The sequence below is a fragment of the Schistocerca americana genome, chromosome 11 (genome assembly GCF_021461395.2).
Source record: "Schistocerca americana isolate TAMUIC-IGC-003095 chromosome 11, iqSchAmer2.1, whole genome shotgun sequence".
NCBI classification, from domain to species: Eukaryota; Metazoa; Arthropoda; class Insecta; order Orthoptera; family Acrididae; genus Schistocerca; species Schistocerca americana.
Genome location: NC_060129.1, coordinates 183,766,002 through 183,781,819, shown reverse-complemented (window position 1 = coordinate 183,781,819; position 15,818 = coordinate 183,766,002). Strand labels below are relative to the sequence as shown.

At 55.2% G+C, this 15,818-nt stretch overlaps 2 protein-coding genes across 2 annotated transcripts; both read right to left on the bottom strand.

The window, feature by feature from the left end:
* Positions 1-2,452, bottom strand: LOC124553509 (plectin-like). Its single transcript, XM_047127362.1, has 2 exons — positions 1,960-2,452; positions 1-1,841 (listed from the first exon to the last, which is right to left on the bottom strand). The coding sequence occupies exons 1-2, from the start codon at positions 2,450-2,452 to the stop codon at positions 1-3; spliced, it is 2,334 nt and encodes a 777-aa protein (XP_046983318.1).
* Positions 2,453-12,646: 10,194 nt separating this feature from the next.
* LOC124553508 (plectin-like) lies at positions 12,647-15,098 on the bottom strand. Its single transcript, XM_047127361.1, has 2 exons — positions 14,606-15,098; positions 12,647-14,487 (listed from the first exon to the last, which is right to left on the bottom strand). The coding sequence occupies exons 1-2, from the start codon at positions 15,096-15,098 to the stop codon at positions 12,647-12,649; spliced, it is 2,334 nt and encodes a 777-aa protein (XP_046983317.1).
* Positions 15,099-15,818: the final 720 nt, after the last annotated feature.

Sequence of the window (15,818 nt, the reverse complement as noted above, 5' to 3'; positions counted from 1 at the left end):
CTATGCTGTCCTCGCAAGCTGTGCTGTCCTCGCAAGCTGTGCTGTCCTCGCAAGCTGTGCTGTCCTCGCAACCTGTGCTGTCCACGCAAGCTGTGCTGTCCCCGCAACCTGTGTTGTCCTCGCAAGCTGTGCTGTCCTCGCAAGCTGTGCTGTGCTCGCAAGCTGTGCCGTCTTTGTAAGCTGTGCCGTCCTCGCAAGCTGTGCCGTCCTCGCAAGCTGTGCTGTCCTCGCAAGCTGTGCTGTCCTCGCAAGCTGTGCTGTCCTCGCAAGCTGTGCTGTCCTCGTTAGCTGTGCTGTCCTCGCAAGCTGTGCTGTCCTCGCAAGCTGCGCTGTCCTCGCAAGCTGTACTGTCCTCGCAAGCTGTGCTGTCATCGCAAGCCTTGCTGTCCTCGCAAGCCGTGCTTTCCTCGCCAGCCGTGCTGCCTTCGCAAGCTTTGCTGTCTTCGCATGTTGTGCTTTCCTCTCAAGTAGTGCTGTCCTCTCAAGTTGGGCTGTCCTCTCAAGTTGAGCTGTCCTCTCAAGTTGAGCTGCCCACTCAAGTTGAGCTGTCCTCTCACGTTGTGCTGTCCTCTCAGGTTGGGCTGTCCTCTCAATTTGAGCTGTCCTCTCAAGTTGAGCTGTCCTCTCAAGTTGAGCTGTCCTCTCAAGTTGAGCTGTCCTCTCAAGTTGAGCTGTCCTCTCAAGTTGAGCTGACCTCTCAAGTTGAGCTGTCCTCTCTAGTTGAGCTGTCCTCTCAAGTTGAGCTGTCCTCTCAAGTTGAGCTGTCCTATCATGTTGAGCTGTCCTCTCTAGTTGAGCTGTCATCTCTAGTTGAGCTGTCCTCTCAAGTTGAGCTGTCCTCTCAAGTTGAGCTGTCCTCTCAAGTTGAGCTGTCCTCTCAAGTTGAGCTGCCCTCTTATGTTGAGCTGTCCTCCAAAGTTGAGCTGTCCTCTCAAGTTGAGCTGTCCTCTCAAGTTGAGCTGTCCTCGCAAGCCGTGCTGTCCTCGCAAGTTGTGCTGTCATTGCAAGCTGTGCTGTCCTCGAAAGCTGTGCTGTCCTCCCAATTTGTGCTGTCCTCGCAAGCTGTGCTCTCCTCGCAAGCTGTGCTGTCCTCGCGAGCCGTGCTGTCCTTGCGACTTTTGCTGTCCTCACAAGCTTTGCTGTCCTCATGAGCTTTGCTGTCCTCGCGACCTTTGCTGTTCTCGCAAGTTGTGCAGTCCTCGCAAGTTGTGCTGCCCTCTCAAGTTCAGCTGTCCTCACAAGTTGAGCTGCCCTCTCAAGTTGAGCTGCCCTCTCAAGTTGAGCTGCCCTCTCAAGTTGAGCTGCCCTCTTATGTTGAGCTGTCCTCCAAAGTTGAGCTGTCCTCTCAAGTTGAGCTGTCCTCTCAAGTAATGCTGTCCTCGCAAGCTGTGCTGTCCTCGCAAGCTGTGCTGTCCTCGCAAGCTGTGCTGTCCTCGCAAGCTGTGCTGTCCTCGCAAGCCGTGCTGTCCTTGCAAGCCGTGCTGTCCTCGGAAGCCGTGCTGTCCACGCAAGCCTTGCTGTCCTCGCAAGCCGTGCTGTCCTCTCAAGCTTTGCTGTCCTCACAAGCTTTGCTGTCCTCGCAAGCTTTCCTGTCCTCGTAAGTTGTGCTGTCCTCTCAAGTTCAGCTGTCCTCTCAGGTTGAGGTGTCCTCTCAGGTTGAGATTTCCTCTCAAGTTGAGCTGTACACTCAATTTGAGCTGCCCTCTCAAGTTGAGCTGCCCTCTCAAGTTGAGCTGCCCTCTCAAGTTGAGCTGCGCTCTGAAGCTGAGCAGCCCTCTCAAGTTGAGCAGTCCTCTCAAGTTTTGCTGTCCTCTGAAGTTGAGCTGTCCTCTCAAGTTGAGCTGTCCTGTCAAGTTGAGCTGTCCTCTCAAGTTGAGCTGTCCTCGCAAGCTGTGATGTCCTTGCAAGCTGTGCCGTCCTCGCAAGCTGTGCCGTCCTCGCAAGCTGAGCCATCCTCACAAGCTGTGCTGTCCTCGCAAGCTGTCCTGTCCTCGCAAGCTATGCTGTCCTCGCAAGCTGTGCTGTCTTCGCAAGCTGTGCTGTTCTCGCAAGCCATGCTGTCCTCGCAACCTGTGCTGTCCTTGCAACCTGTGCTGTCCACGCAAGCTGTGCTGTCCCCGCAACCTGTGTTGTCCTCGCAAGCTGTGCTGTCCTCGCAAGCTGTGCTGTCCTTGCAAGCTGTGCCGTCTTTGTAAGCTGTGCCGTCCTCGCAAGCTGTGCCGTCCTCGCAAGCTGTGCTGTCCTCGCAAGCTGTGCTGTCCTCGCAAGCTGTGCTGTCCTCGCAAGCTGCGCTGTCCTCGCAAGCTGTACTGTCCTCGCAAGCTGTGCTGTCATCGCAAGCCGTGCTGTCCTCGCATACCGTGCTGTCCTCGCGAGCCGTGCTGTCCTCGCAAGCCGTGCTGTCCTCGCAAGCCGTGCTGTCCTCGCAAGCCGTGCTGTCCTCGCAAGCCATGCTGTCCTCGCGAGCCGTGCTGTCCTTGCGAGCTTTGCTGTCCTCGCAGGCTTTGCTGTCCTCGCGAGCTTTGCTGTCCTCGCGACCTTTGCTGTTCTCGCAAGTTGTGCAGTCCTCGCAAGTTGTGCTGCCCTCTCAAGTTCAGCTGTCCTCACAAGTTGAGCTGCCCTCTCAAGTTGAGCTGCCCTCTCAAGTTGAGCTGCCCTCTCAAGTTGAGCTGCCCTCTCAAGTTGAGCTGCCCTCTTATGTTGAGCTGTCCTCCAAAGTTGAGCTGTCCTCTCAAGTTGAGCTGTCCTCTCCAGTAATGCTGTCCTCGCAAGCTGTGCTGTCCTCGCAAGCTGTGCTGTTCTCGCAAGCCGTGCTGTCCTCTCAAGTTGAGCTGCCCTCTCTAGTAGAGCTGTCCTCTCAACTTTAGCTGTCCTTTGAAGTTGAGCTGTCCTCTAAAGTTGAGCTGTCCTCTCTAGTTGAGCTGACCTCTCAAATTGAGATGTCCTCTCAAGTTGAGCTCTCCTTCAAGTTGAGCTGTCCTCTGAAGTTGAGCTGTCCTCTCTAGATGAGCTGTCCTCTCTAGATGAGCTGTCCTCTCAAGTTGAGCTGTCCTCTCAAGTTGAGCTGTCCTCTCAAGTTGAGCTGTCCTCTCAAGTTGAGCTGTCCTCTCAAGTTGAGCTGTCCTCTCAAGTTGAGCTGTCCTCTCAAGTTGAGCTGTCCTCTCAAGTTGAGCTGTCCTCTCAAGTTGAGCTGTCCTCTCAAGTTGAGCTGTCCTCGCAAGCCGTGCTGTCATCGCAAGCTGTGCTCTCCTCGCAAGCTGTGCTTTCCTCGCAACCTGTGCTGTCCTCGCAAGCCGTGCTGTCCTCGCAAGCCGTGCTGTCCTCGCAAGACATGCTGTCCTCGCAAGCCGTGCTGTCCTCGCAAGCCGTGCTGTCGTCGGAAGCCGTGCTGTCCTCGCAAGCCGTACTGTCATCGCTAGCTTTGCTGTCCTCGCAAGTTGTGCTGTCCTCAGAAGTTGTGCTGTCCTTTAAAGTTGAGCTGTCCTCTTCAGTTGGTCTGTCCTCTCAAGTTGAGCTGTCCTCTCAAGTTGAGCTGTCCTCTCAAGTTGAGTTGTTCTCTCATATTGAGCTGTCCTCGCAAGCCGTGCTGTCCTCGCAAGCTGTGCTGTCCTTGCGAGCTTTGCTGTCCTCGAAAGTTGTGCTTTCCTCTCAAGTAGTGGTGTCCTCGCAAGTTGAGCAGTCCTGTTAAGCTAAGCTGCCCTCTCAAGTTGAATTGCCCTCTCAAGTTGAGCTGTCCTCTCAAGTTGAGCTGTCCTCTCAAGTTGAGCTGTCCTCACAAGTTGTGCTGTCCTCTCAAGTTGTGCTGTCCCCTCAAGTTGAGCTGTCCTCTCAAGTGTAGCTGTCCTCTCTAGATGAGCTGTCCTCTCTAGATGAGCTGTCCTCTCAAGTTGAGCTGTCCTCTCAAGTTGAGCTGTCCTCTCAAGTTGAGCTGTCCTCTCAAGTTGAGCTGTCCTCTCAAGTTGAGCTGCCCTCTCAAGTTGAGCTGCCCTCTCAAGTTGAGCTGCCCTCTTATGTTGAGCTGTCCTCCAAAGTTGAGCTGTCCTCTCAAGTTGAGCTGTCCTCTCAAGTAATGCTGTCCTCGCAAGCTGTGCTGTCCTCACAAGCTGTGCTGTCCTCGCAAGCTGTGCTGTCCTCGCAAGCTGTGCTGTCCTCGCAAGCCGTGCTGTCCTTGCAAGCCGTGCTGTCCTCGGAAGCCGTGCTGTCCACGCAAGCCTTGCTGTCCTCGCAAGCCGTGCTGTCCTCACAAGCTTTGCTGTCCTCACAAGCTTTGCTGTCCTCGCAAGCTTTCCTGTCCTCGTAAGTTGTGCTGTCCTCTCAAGTTCAGCTGTCCTCTCAGGTTGAGGTGTCCTCTCAGGTTGAGATTTCCTCTCAAGTTGAGCTGTACACTCAATTTGAGCTGCCCTCTCAAGTTGAGCTGGGCTCTCAAGTTGAGCTGCCCTCTCAAGTTGAGCTGCCCTCTGAAGCTGAGCAGCCCTCTCAAGTTGAGCAGTCCTCTCAAGTTTTGCTGTCCTCTGAAGTTGAGCTGTCCTCTCAAGTTGAGCTGTCCTGTCAAGTTGAGCTGTCCTCTCAAGTTGAGCTGTCCTCACAAGCTGTGATGTCCTTGCAAGCTGTGCCGTCCTCGCAAGCTGTGCCGTCCTCGCAAGCTGAGCCATCCTCACAAGCTGTGCTGTCCTCGCAAGCTGTCCTGTCCTCGCAAGCTATGCTGTCCTCGCAAGCTGTGCTGTCTTCGCAAGCTGTGCTGTCCTCGCAAGCCGTGCTATCCTCGCAAGCTGTGCTGTCCTCGCAACCTGTGCTGTCCACGCAAGCTGTGCTGTACCCGCAACCTGTGTTGTCCTCGCAAGCTGTGCCGTCTTTGTAAGCTGTGCCGTCCTCGCAAGCTGTGCCGTCCTCGCAAGCTGTGCTGTCCTCGCAAGCTGTGCTGTCCTCGCAAGCTGTGCTGTCCTCGCAAGCTGCGCTGTCCTCACAAGCTGTACTGTCCTCGCAAGCTGTGCTGTTATCGCAAGCCGTGCTGTCCTCGCATACCGTGCTGTCCTCGCGAGCCGTGCTGTCCTCGCAAGCCGTGCTGTCCTCGCAAGCCGTGCTGTCCTCGCAAGCCATGCTGTCCTCGCGAGCCGTGCTGTCCTTGCGAGCTTTGCTGTCCTCGTGAGCTTTGCTGTCCTCGCGAGCTTAGCTGTCCTTGCGACCTTTGCTGTTCTCGCAAGTTGTGCAGTCCTCGCAAGTTGTGCTGCCCTCTCAAGTTCAGCTGTCCTCACAAGTTGAGCTGCCCTCTCAAGTTGAGCTGCCCTCTTATGTTGAGCTGTCCTCCAAAGTTGAGCTGTCCTCTCAAGTTGAGCTGTCCTCTCAAGTAATGCTGTCCTCGCAAGCTGTGCTGTCCTCGCAAGCTGTGCTGTTCTCGCAAGCCGTGCTGTCCTCTCAAGTTGAGCTGCCCTCTCTAGTAGAGCTGTCCTCTCAACTTGAGCTGTCCTTTGAAGTTGAGCTGTCCTCTAAAGTTGAGCTGTCCTCTCAAGTTGAGCTGACCTCTCAAATTGAGATGTCCTCTCAAGTTGAGCTCTCCTTCAAGTTGAGCTGTCCTCTGAGGTTGAGCTGTCCTCTCTAGATGAGCTGTCCTCTCTAAATGAGCTGTCCTCTCAAGTTGAGCTGTCCTCTCAAGTTGAGCTGTCCTCTCAAGTTGAGCTGTCTTCTCAAGTTGAGCTGCCCTCTCAAGTTGAGCTGTCCTCTCAAGTTGAGCTGTCCTCTCAAGTTGAGCTGTCCTCTCAAGTTGAGCTGTCCTCCCAAGCCGTGCTGTCCTCGCAAGCTGTGCTCTCCTCGCAAGCTGTGCTGTCCTCGCAACCTGTGCTGTCCTCACAAGCCATGCTGTCCTCGCAAGACGTGCTGTCCTCGCAAGCCGTGCTGTCCTCGCAAGCCGTGCTGTCGTCGGAAGCCGTGCTGTCCTCGCAAGCCGTACTGTCATCGCTAGCTTTGCTGTCCTCGCAAGTTGTGCTGTCCTCGGAAGTTGTGCTGTCCTTTAAAGTTGAGCTGTCCTCTTCAGTTGGACTGTCCTGTCAAGTTGAGCTGTCCTCTCAAGTTGAGCTGTCCTCTCAAGTTGAGTTGTTCTCTCATATTGAGCTGTCCTCGCAAGCCGTGCTGTCCTCGCAAGCTGTGCTGTCCTTGCAAGCTTTGCTGTCCTCGAAAGTTGTGCTTTCCTCTCAAGTAGTGGTGTCCTCACAAGTTGAGCAGTTCTGTTAAGCTAAGCTGCCCTCTCAAGTTGAGCTGTCCTCTCAAGTTGAGCTGTCCTCTCAAGTTGAGCTGTCCTCTCACGTTGTGCTGTCCTCTCAAGTTGTGCTGTCCCCTCAAGTTGAGCTGTCCTCTCAAGTGTAGCTGTCCTCTCAAGTTGAGCTGTCCTCTCAAGTTGAGCTGTCCACTCAAGTTGAGCTGTCCTCTCAAGTTGAGCTGTCCTCTCAAGTTGAGCTGTCCTCTCAAGATGAGCTGTCCTCTAAAGTTGAGCTGTCCTCTCAAGTTGAGCTGTCCTCTCAAGTTGAGCTGTCCTTTCAAGTAGAGCTGTCCTCGTAAGCTGTACTGTCCTCGCAAGCCTTGCTGGCCTCGCAAGCTGTGCTGTCCTTGCAAGCTGTGCTGTCCTCGCAAGCTGTGCTGTCCTCGCAAGCCGTGCTGTCCTCGCAAGCCGTGCTGTCCTCGCAAGCCGTGCTGTCCTCGCAAGCTTTGCTGTCCTCGCAAGCTGTGCTGTCCTCGCAAGCTGTGCTGTCCGCGCAAGCTGTGCTGTCCTCGCAAGCTGTGCTGTCGTCTCAAGTTGAGCTGCCCTCTCAAGTTGAGCTGCCCTCTTAAGTTGAGCTGTCCTCTCAAGTTGAGCTGTCAAGTTGAGCTGCCCTCTCAAGTTGAGCTGTCCTCGCAAGTTGAGCTGTCCTCTCAAGTTGAGCTGTCCTCTCAAGTTGAGCTGTCCTCGCAAGCCGTGCTGTCCTTGCAAGCCGTGCTGTCCTCGCCAGGTGTGCTGTCCTCACAAGCCGTGCTGTCCTTGCAAGCCGTGCTGTCCTCGGAAGCCGTGCTGTCCACGCAAGCCTTGCTGTCCTCGCAAGCCGTGCTGTCCTCACAAGCTTTGCTGTCCTCACAAGCTTTGCTGTCCTCGCAAGCTTTCCTGTCCTTGTAAGTTGTGCTGTCCTCTCAAGTTGAGCTGTCCTCTCAGGTTGAGGTGTCCTCTCAGGTTGAGATTTCCTCTCAAGTTGAGCTGTACACTGAAGTTGAGCTGCCCTCTCAAGTTGAGCTGCCCTCTCAAGTTGAGCTGCCCTCTCAAGTTGAGCTGCCCTCTCAAGTTGAGCTGCCCTCTGAAGCTGAGCAGCCCTCTCAAGTTGAGCAGTCCTCTCAAGTTTTGCTGTCCTCTGAAGTTGAGCTGTCCTCTCAAGTTGAGCTGTCCTCTCAAGTTCAGCTGTCCTCTCAAGTTGAGCTGTCCTCACAAGCTGTGATGTCCTTGCAAGCTGTGCCGTCCTCGCAAGCTGTGCCATCCTCGCAAGCTGTGCTGTCCTCGCAAGCTGTCCTGTCCTCGCAAGCTATGCTGTCCTCGCAAGCTGTGCTGTCCTCGCAAGCTGTGCTGTCCTCGCAAGCTGTGCTGTCCTCGCAACCTGTGCTGTCCACGCAAGCTATGCTGTCCCCGCAACCTGTGTTGTCCTCGCAAGCTGTGCTGTCCTCGCAAGCTGTGCTGTGCTCGCAAGCTGTGCCGTCTTTGTAAGCTGTGCCGTCCTCGCAAGCTGTGCCGTCCTCGCAAGCTGTGCTGTCCTCGCAAGCTGTGCTGTCCTCGCAAGCTGTGCTGTCCTCGCAAGCTGTGCTGTCCTCGTTAGCTGTGCTGTCCTCGCAAGCTGTGCTGTCCTCGCAAGCTGCGCTGTCCTCGCAAGCTGTACTGTCCTCGCAAGCTGTGCTGTCATCGCAAGCCTTGCTGTCCTCGCAAGCCGTGCTTTCCTCGCCAGCCGTGCTGCCTTCGCAAGCTTTGCTGTCTTCGCATGTTGTGCTTTCCTCTCAAGTAGTGCTGTCCTCTCAAGTTGGGCTGTCCTCTCAAGTTGAGCTGTCCTCTCAAGTTGAGCTGCCCACTCAAGTTGAGCTGTCCTCTCACGTTGTGCTGTCCTCTCAGGTTGGGCTGTCCTCTCAATTTGAGCTGTCCTCTCAAGTTGAGCTGTCCTCTCAAGTTGAGCTGACCTCTCAAGTTGAGCTGTCCTCTCTAGTTGAGCTGTCCTCTCAAGTTGAGCTGTCCTCTCAAGTTGAGCTGTCCTATCATGTTGAGCTGTCCTCTCTAGTTGAGCTGTCATCTCTAGTTGAGCTGTCCTCTCAAGTTGAGCTGTCCTCTCAAGTTGAGCTGTCCTCTCAAGTTGAGCTGTCCTCTCAAGTTGAGCTGTCCTCTCAAGTTGAGCTGACCTCTCAAGTTGAGCTGTCCTCTCTAGTTGAGCTGTCCTCTCAAGTTGAGCTGTCCTCTCAAGTTGAGCTGTCCTATCATGTTGAGCTGTCCTCTCTAGTTGAGCTGTCATCTCTAGTTGAGCTGTCCTCTCAAGTTGAGCTGTCCTCTCAAGTTGAGCTGTCCTCTCAAGTTGAGCTGTCCTCTCAAGTTGAGCTGCCCTCTTATGTTGAGCTGTCCTCCAAAGTTGAGCTGTCCTCTCAAGTTGAGCTGTCCTCTCAAGTTGAGCTGTCCTCGCAAGCCGTGCTGTCCTCGCAAGTTGTGCTGTCATCGCAAGCTGTGCTGTCCTCGAAAGCTGTGCTGTCCTCCCAATTTGTGCTGTCCTCGCAAGCTGTGCTCTCCTTGCAAGCTGTGCTGTCCTCGCGAGCCGTGCTGTCCTTGCGACTTTTGCTGTCCTCGCAAGCTTTGCTGTCCTTGCGAGCTTTGCTGTCCTCGCGACCTTTGCTGTTCTCGCAAGTTGTGCAGTCCTCGCAAGTTGTGCTGCCCTCTCAAGTTCAGCTGTCCTCACAAGTTGAGCTGCCCTCTCAAGTTGAGCTGCCCTCTCAAGTTGAGCTGCCCTCTCAAGTTGAGCTGCCCTCTTATGTTGAGCTGTCCTCCAAAGTTGAGCTGTCCTCTCAAGTTGAGCTGTCCTCTCAAGTAATGCTGTCCTCGCAAGCTGTGCTGTCCTCGCAAGCTGTGCTGTCCTCGCAAGCTGTGCTGTCCTCGCAAGCTGTGCTGTCCTCGCAAGCCGTGCTGTCCTTGCAAGCCGTGCTGTCCTCGGAAGCCGTGCCGTCCACGCAAGCCTTGCTGTCCTCGCAAGCCGTGCTGTCCTCACAAGCTTTGCTGTCCTCACAAGCTTTGCTGTCCTCGCAAGCTTTCCTGTCCTCGTAAGTTGTGCTGTCCTCTCAAGTTCAGCTGTCCTCTCAGGTTGAGGTGTCCTCTCAGGTTGAGATTTCCTCTCAAGTTGAGCTGTACACTCAATTTGAGCTGCCCTCTCAAGTTGAGCTGCCCTCTCAAGTTGAGCTGCCCTCTCAAGTTGAGCTGCCCTCTGAAGCTGAGCAGCCCTCTCAAGTTGAGCAGTCCTCTCAAGTTTTGCTGTCCTCTGAAGTTGAGCTGTCCTCTCAAGTTGAGCTGTCCTGTCAAGTTGAGCTGTCCTCTCAAGTTGAGCTGTCCTCGCAAGCTGTGATGTCCTTGCAAGCTGTGCCGTCCTCGCAAGCTGTGCCGTCCTCGCAAGCTGAGCCATCCTCACAAGCTGTGCTGTCCTCGCAAGCTGTCCTGTCCTCGCAAGCTATGCTGTCCTCGCAAGCTGTGCTGTCTTCGCAAGCTGTGCTGTCCTCGCAAGCCGTGCTGTCCTCGCAAGCTGTGCTGTCCTCGCAACCTGTGCTGTCCACGCAAGCTGTGCTGTCCCCGCAACCTGTGTTGTCCTCGCAAGCTGTGCTGTCCTCGCAAGCTGTGCTGTCCTCGCAAGCTGTGCCGTCTTTGTAAGCTGTGCCGTCCTCGCAAGCTGTGCCGTCCTCGCAAGCTGTGCTGTCCTCGCAAGCTGTGCTGTCCTCGCAAGCTGTGCTGTCCTCGCAAGCTGCGCTGTCCTCGCAAGCTGTACTGTCCTCGCAAGCTGTGCTGTCATCGCAAGCCGTGCTGTCCTCGCATACCGTGCTGTCCTCGCGAGCCGTGCTGCCCTCGCAAGCCGTGCTATCCTCGCAAGCCGTGCTGTCCTCGCAAGCCGTGCTGTCCTCGCAAGCCATGCTGTCCTCGCGAGCCGTGCTGTCCTTGCGAGCTTTGCTGTCCTCGCGAGCTTTGCTGTCCTCGCGAGCTTTGCTGTCCTCGCGACCTTTGCTGTTCTCGCAAGTTGTGCAGTCCTCGCAAGTTCTGCTGCCCTCTCAAGTTCAGCTGTCCTCACAAGTTGAGCTGCCCTCTCAAGTTGAGCTGCCCTCTTATGTTGAGCTGTCCTCCAAAGTTGAGCTGTCCTCTCAAGTTGAGCTGTCCTCTCAAGTAATGCTGTCCTCGCAAGCTGTGCTGTCCGCGCAAGCTGTGCTGTTCTCGCAAGCCGTGCTGTCCTCTCAAGTTGAGCTGCCCTCTCTAGTAGAGCTGTCCTCTCAACTTGAGCTGTCCTTTGAAGTTGAGCTGTCCTCTAAAGTTGAGCTGTCCTCTCAAGTTGAGCTGACCTCTCAAATTGAGATGTCCTCTCAAGTTGAGCTCTCCTTCAAGTTGAGCTGTCCTCTGAGGTTGAGCTGTCCACTCTAGATGAGCTGTCCTCTCTAGATGAGCTGTCCTCTCAAGTTGAGCTGTCCTCTCAAGTTGAGCTGTCCTCTCAAGTTGAGCTGTCCTCTCAAGTTGAGCTGTCCTCTCAAGTTGAGCTGTCCTCTCAAGTTGAGCTGTCCTCTCAAGTTGAGCTGTCCTCTCAAGTTGAGCTGTCCTCTCAAGTTGAGCTGTCCTCTCAAGTTGAGCTGTCCTCGCAAGCCGTGCTGTCCTCGCAAGCTGTGCTCTCCTCGCAAGGTGTGCTGCCCTCGCAACCTGTGCTGTCCTCGCAAGCCGTGCTGTCCTCGCAAGCCGAGCTGTCCTCGCAAGACGTGCTGTCCTCGCAAGCCGTGCTGTCCTCGCAAGCCGTGCTGTCGTCGGAAGCCGTGCTGTCCTCGCAAGCCGTACTGTCATCGCTAGCTTTGCTGTCCTCGCAAGTTGTGCTGTCCTCGGAAGTTGTACTGTCCTTTAAAGTTGAGCTGTCCTCTTCAGTTGGACTGTCCTCTCAAGTTGAGCTGTCCTCTCAAGTTGAGCTGTCCTCTCAAGTTGAGTTGTTCTCTCATATTGAGCTGTCCTCGCAAGCCGTGCTGTCCTCGCAAGCTGTGCTGTCCTTGCAAGCTTTGCTGTCCTCGAAAGTTGTGCTTTCCTCTCAAGTAGTGGTGTCCTCGCAAATTGAGCAGTCCTGTTAAGCTAAGCTGCCCTCTCAAGTTGAATTGCCCTCTCAAGTTGAGCTGTCCTCTCAAGTTGAGCTGTCCTCTCAAGTTGAGCTGTCCTCACAAGTTGTGCTGTCCTCTCAAGTTGTGCTGTCCCCTCAAGTTGAGCTGTCCTCTCAAGTGTAGCTGTCCTCTCAAGTTGAGCTGTCCTCTCAAGTTGAGCTGTCCACTCAAGTTGAGCTGTCCTCTCAAGTTGAGCTGTCCTCTCAAGTTGAGCTGTCCTCTCAAGTTGAGCTGTCCTCTAAAGTTGAGCTGTCCCCTCAAGTTGAGCTGTCCTCTCAAGTTGAGCTGTCCTTTCAAGTAGAGCTGTCCTCGTAAGCTGTACTGTCCTCGCAAGCCTTGCTGGCCTCGCAAGCTGTGCTGTCCTTGCAAGCTGTGCTGTCCTCGCAAGCTGTGCTGTCCTCGCAAGCCGTGCTGTCCTCGCAAGCCGTGCTGTCCTCGCAAGCCAAGCTGTCCTCGCAAGCTTTGCTGTCCTCGCAAGCTGTGCTGTCCTCGCAAGCTGTGCTGTCCGCGCAAGCTGTGCTGTCCTCGCAAGCTGTGCTGTCGTCTCAAGTTGAGCTGCCCTCTCAAGTTGAGCTGCCCTCTTAAGTTGAGCTGTCCTCTCAAGTTGAGCTGTCCTCTCAAGTTGAGCTGTCCTTGCAAGTTGAGCTGTCCTCTCAAGTTGAGCTGTCCTCTCAAGTTGAGTTGTCCTCGCAAGCCGTGCTGTCCTTGCAAGCCGTGCTGTCCTCGCCAGGTGTGCTGTCCTCACAAGCCGTGCTGTCCTTGCAAGCCGTGCTGTCCTCGGAAGCCGTGCTGTCCACGCAAGCCTTGCTGTCCTCGCAAGCCGTGCTGTCCTCACAAGCTTTGCTGTCCTCACAAGCTTTGCTGTCCTCGCAAGCTTTCCTGTCCTTGTAAGTTGTGCTGTCCTCTCAAGTTGAGCTGTCCTCTCAGGTTGAGGTGTCCTCTCAGGTTGAGATTTCCTCTCAAGTTGAGCTGTACACTGAAGTTGAGTTGCCCTCTCAAGTTGAGCTGCCCTCTCAAGTTGAGCTGCCCTCTCAAGTTGAGCTGCCCTCTCAAGTTGAGCTGCCCTCTGAAGCTGAGCAGCCCTCTCAAGTTGAGCAGTCCTCTCAAGTTTTGCTGTCCTCTGAAGTTGAGCTGTCCTCTCAAGTTGAGCTGTCCTCTCAAGTTCAGCTGTCCTCTCAAGTTGAGCTGTCCTCGCAAGCTGTGATGTCCTTGCAAGCTGTGCCGTCCTCACAAGCTGTGCCATCCTCGCAAGCTGTGCTGTCCTCGCAAGCTGTCCTGTCCTCGCAAGCTATGCTGTCCTCGCAAGCTGTGCTGTCCTCGCAAGCTGTGCTGTCCTCGCAAGCTGTGCTGTCCTCGCAACCTGTGCTGTCCACGCAAGCTGTGCTGTCCCCGCAACCTGTGTTGTCCTCGCAAGCTGTGCTGTCCTCGCAAGCTGTGCTGTGCTCGCAAGCTGTGCCGTCTTTGTAAGCTGTGCCGTCCTCGCAAGCTGTGCCGTCCTCGCAAGCTGTGCTGTCCTCGCAAGCTGTGCTGTCCTCGCAAGCTGTGCTGTCCTCGCAAGCTGTGCTGTCCTCGTTAGCTGTGCTGTCCTCGCAAGCTGTGCTGTCCTCGCAAGCTGCGCTGTCCTCGCAAGCTGTACTGTCCTCGCAAGCTGTGCTGTCATCGCAAGCCTTGCTGTCCTCGCAAGCCGTGCTTTCCTCGCCAGCCGTGCTGCCTTCGCAAGCTTTGCTGTCTTCGCATGTTGTGCTTTCCTCTCAAGTAGTGCTGTCCTCTCAAGTTGGGCTGTCCTCTCAAGTTGAGCTGTCCTCTCAAGTTGAGCTGCCCACTCAAGTTGAGCTGTCCTCTCACGTTGTGCTGTCCTCTCAGGTTGGGCTGTCCTCTCAATTTGAGCTGTCCTCTCAAGTTGAGCTGTCCTCTCAAGTTGAGCTGTCCTCTCAAGTTGAGCTGTCCTCTCAAGTTGAGCTGTCCTCTCAAGTTGAGCTGACCTCTCAAGTTGAGCTGTCCTCTCTAGTTGAGCTGTCCTCTCAAGTTGAGCTGTCCTCTCAAGTTGAGCTGTCCTATCATGTTGAGCTGTCCTCTCTAGTTGAGCTGTCATCTCTAGTTGAGCTGTCCTCTCAAGTTGAGCTGTCCTCTCAAGTTGAGCTGTCCTCTCAAGTTGAGCTGTCCTCTCAAGTTGAGCTGCCCTCTTATGTTGAGCTGTCCTCCAAAGTTGAGCTGTCCTCTCAAGTTGAGCTGTCCTCTCAAGTTGAGCTGTCCTCGCAAGCCGTGCTGTCCTCGCAAGTTGTGCTGTCATTGCAAGCTGTGCTGTCCTCGAAAGCTGTGCTGTCCTCCCAATTTGTGCTGTCCTCGCAAGCTGTGCTCTCCTCGCAAGCTGTGCTGTCCTCGCGAGCCGTGCTGTCCTTGCGACTTTTGCTGTCCTCACAAGCTTTGCTGTCCTCATGAGCTTTGCTGTCCTCGCGACCTTTGCTGTTCTCGCAAGTTGTGCAGTCCTCGCAAGTTGTGCTGCCCTCTCAAGTTCAGCTGTCCTCACAAGTTGAGCTGCCCTCTCAAGTTGAGCTGCCCTCTCAAGTTGAGCTGCCCTCTCAAGTTGAGCTGCCCTCTTATGTTGAGCTGTCCTCCAAAGTTGAGCTGTCCTCTCAAGTTGAGCTGTCCTCTCAAGTAATGCTGTCCTCGCAAGCTGTGCTGTCCTCGCAAGCTGTGCTGTCCTCGCAAGCTGTGCTGTCCTCGCAAGCTGTGCTGTCCTCGCAAGCCGTGCTGTCCTTGCAAGCCGTGCTGTCCTCGGAAGCCGTGCTGTCCACGCAAGCCTTGCTGTCCTCGCAAGCCGTGCTGTCCTCTCAAGCTTTGCTGTCCTCACAAGCTTTGCTGTCCTCGCAAGCTTTCCTGTCCTCGTAAGTTGTGCTGTCCTCTCAAGTTCAGCTGTCCTCTCAGGTTGAGGTGTCCTCTCAGGTTGAGATTTCCTCTCAAGTTGAGCTGTACACTCAATTTGAGCTGCCCTCTCAAGTTGAGCTGCCCTCTCAAGTTGAGCTGCCCTCTCAAGTTGAGCTGCGCTCTGAAGCTGAGCAGCCCTCTCAAGTTGAGCAGTCCTCTCAAGTTTTGCTGTCCTCTGAAGTTGAGCTGTCCTCTCAAGTTGAGCTGTCCTGTCAAGTTGAGCTGTCCTCTCAAGTTGAGCTGTCCTCGCAAGCTGTGATGTCCTTGCAAGCTGTGCCGTCCTCGCAAGCTGTGCCGTCCTCGCAAGCTGAGCCATCCTCACAAGCTGTGCTGTCCTCGCAAGCTGTCCTGTCCTCGCAAGCTATGCTGTCCTCGCAAGCTGTGCTGTCTTCGCAAGCTGTGCTGTTCTCGCAAGCCATGCTGTCCTCGCAACCTGTGCTGTCCTTGCAACCTGTGCTGTCCACGCAAGCTGTGCTGTCCCCGCAACCTGTGTTGTCCTCGCAAGCTGTGCTGTCCTCGCAAGCTGTGCTGTCCTTGCAAGCTGTGCCGTCTTTGTAAGCTGTGCCGTCCTCGCAAGCTGTGCCGTCCTCGCAAGCTGTGCTGTCCTCGCAAGCTGTGCTGTCCTCGCAAGCTGTGCTGTCCTCGCAAGCTGCGCTGTCCTCGCAAGCTGTACTGTCCTCGCAAGCTGTGCTGTCATCGCAAGCCGTGCTGTCCTCGCATACCGTGCTGTCCTCGCGAGCCGTGCTGTCCTCGCAAGCCGTGCTGTCCTCGCAAGCCGTGCTGTCCTCGCAAGCCGTGCTGTCCTCGCAAGCCATGCTGTCCTCGCGAGCCGTGCTGTCCTTGCGAGCTTTGCTGTCCTCGCAGGCTTTGCTGTCCTCGCGAGCTTTGCTGTCCTCGCGACCTTTGCTGTTCTCGCAAGTTGTGCAGTCCTCGCAAGTTGTGCTGCCCTCTCAAGTTCAGCTGTCCTCACAAGTTGAGCTGCCCTCTCAAGTTGAGCTGCCCTCTCAAGTTGAGCTGCCCTCTCAAGTTGAGCTGCCCTCTCAAGTTGAGCTGCCCTCTTATGTTGAGCTGTCCTCCAAAGTTGAGCTGTCCTCTCAAGTTGAGCTGTCCTCTCCAGTAATGCTGTCCTCGCAAGCTGTGCTGTCCTCGCAAGCTGTGCTGTTCTCGCAAGCCGTGCTGTCCTCTCAAGTTGAGCTGCCCTCTCTAGTAGAGCTGTCCTCTCAACTTTAGCTGTCCTTTGAAGTTGAGCTGTCCTCTAAAGTTGAGCTGTCCTCTCTAGTTGAGCTGACCTCTCAAATTGAGATGTCCTCTCAAGTTGAGCTCTCCTTCAAGTTGAGCTGTCCTCTGAAGTTGAGCTGTCCTCTCTAGATGAGCTGTCCTCTCTAGATGAGCTGTCCTCTCAAGTTGAGCTGTCCTCTCAAGTTGAGCTGTCCTCTCAAGTTGAGCTGTCCTCTCAAGTTGAGCTGTCCTCTCAAGTTGAGCTGTCCTCTCAAGTTGAGCTGTCCTCTCAAGTTGAGCTGTCCTCTCAAGTTGAG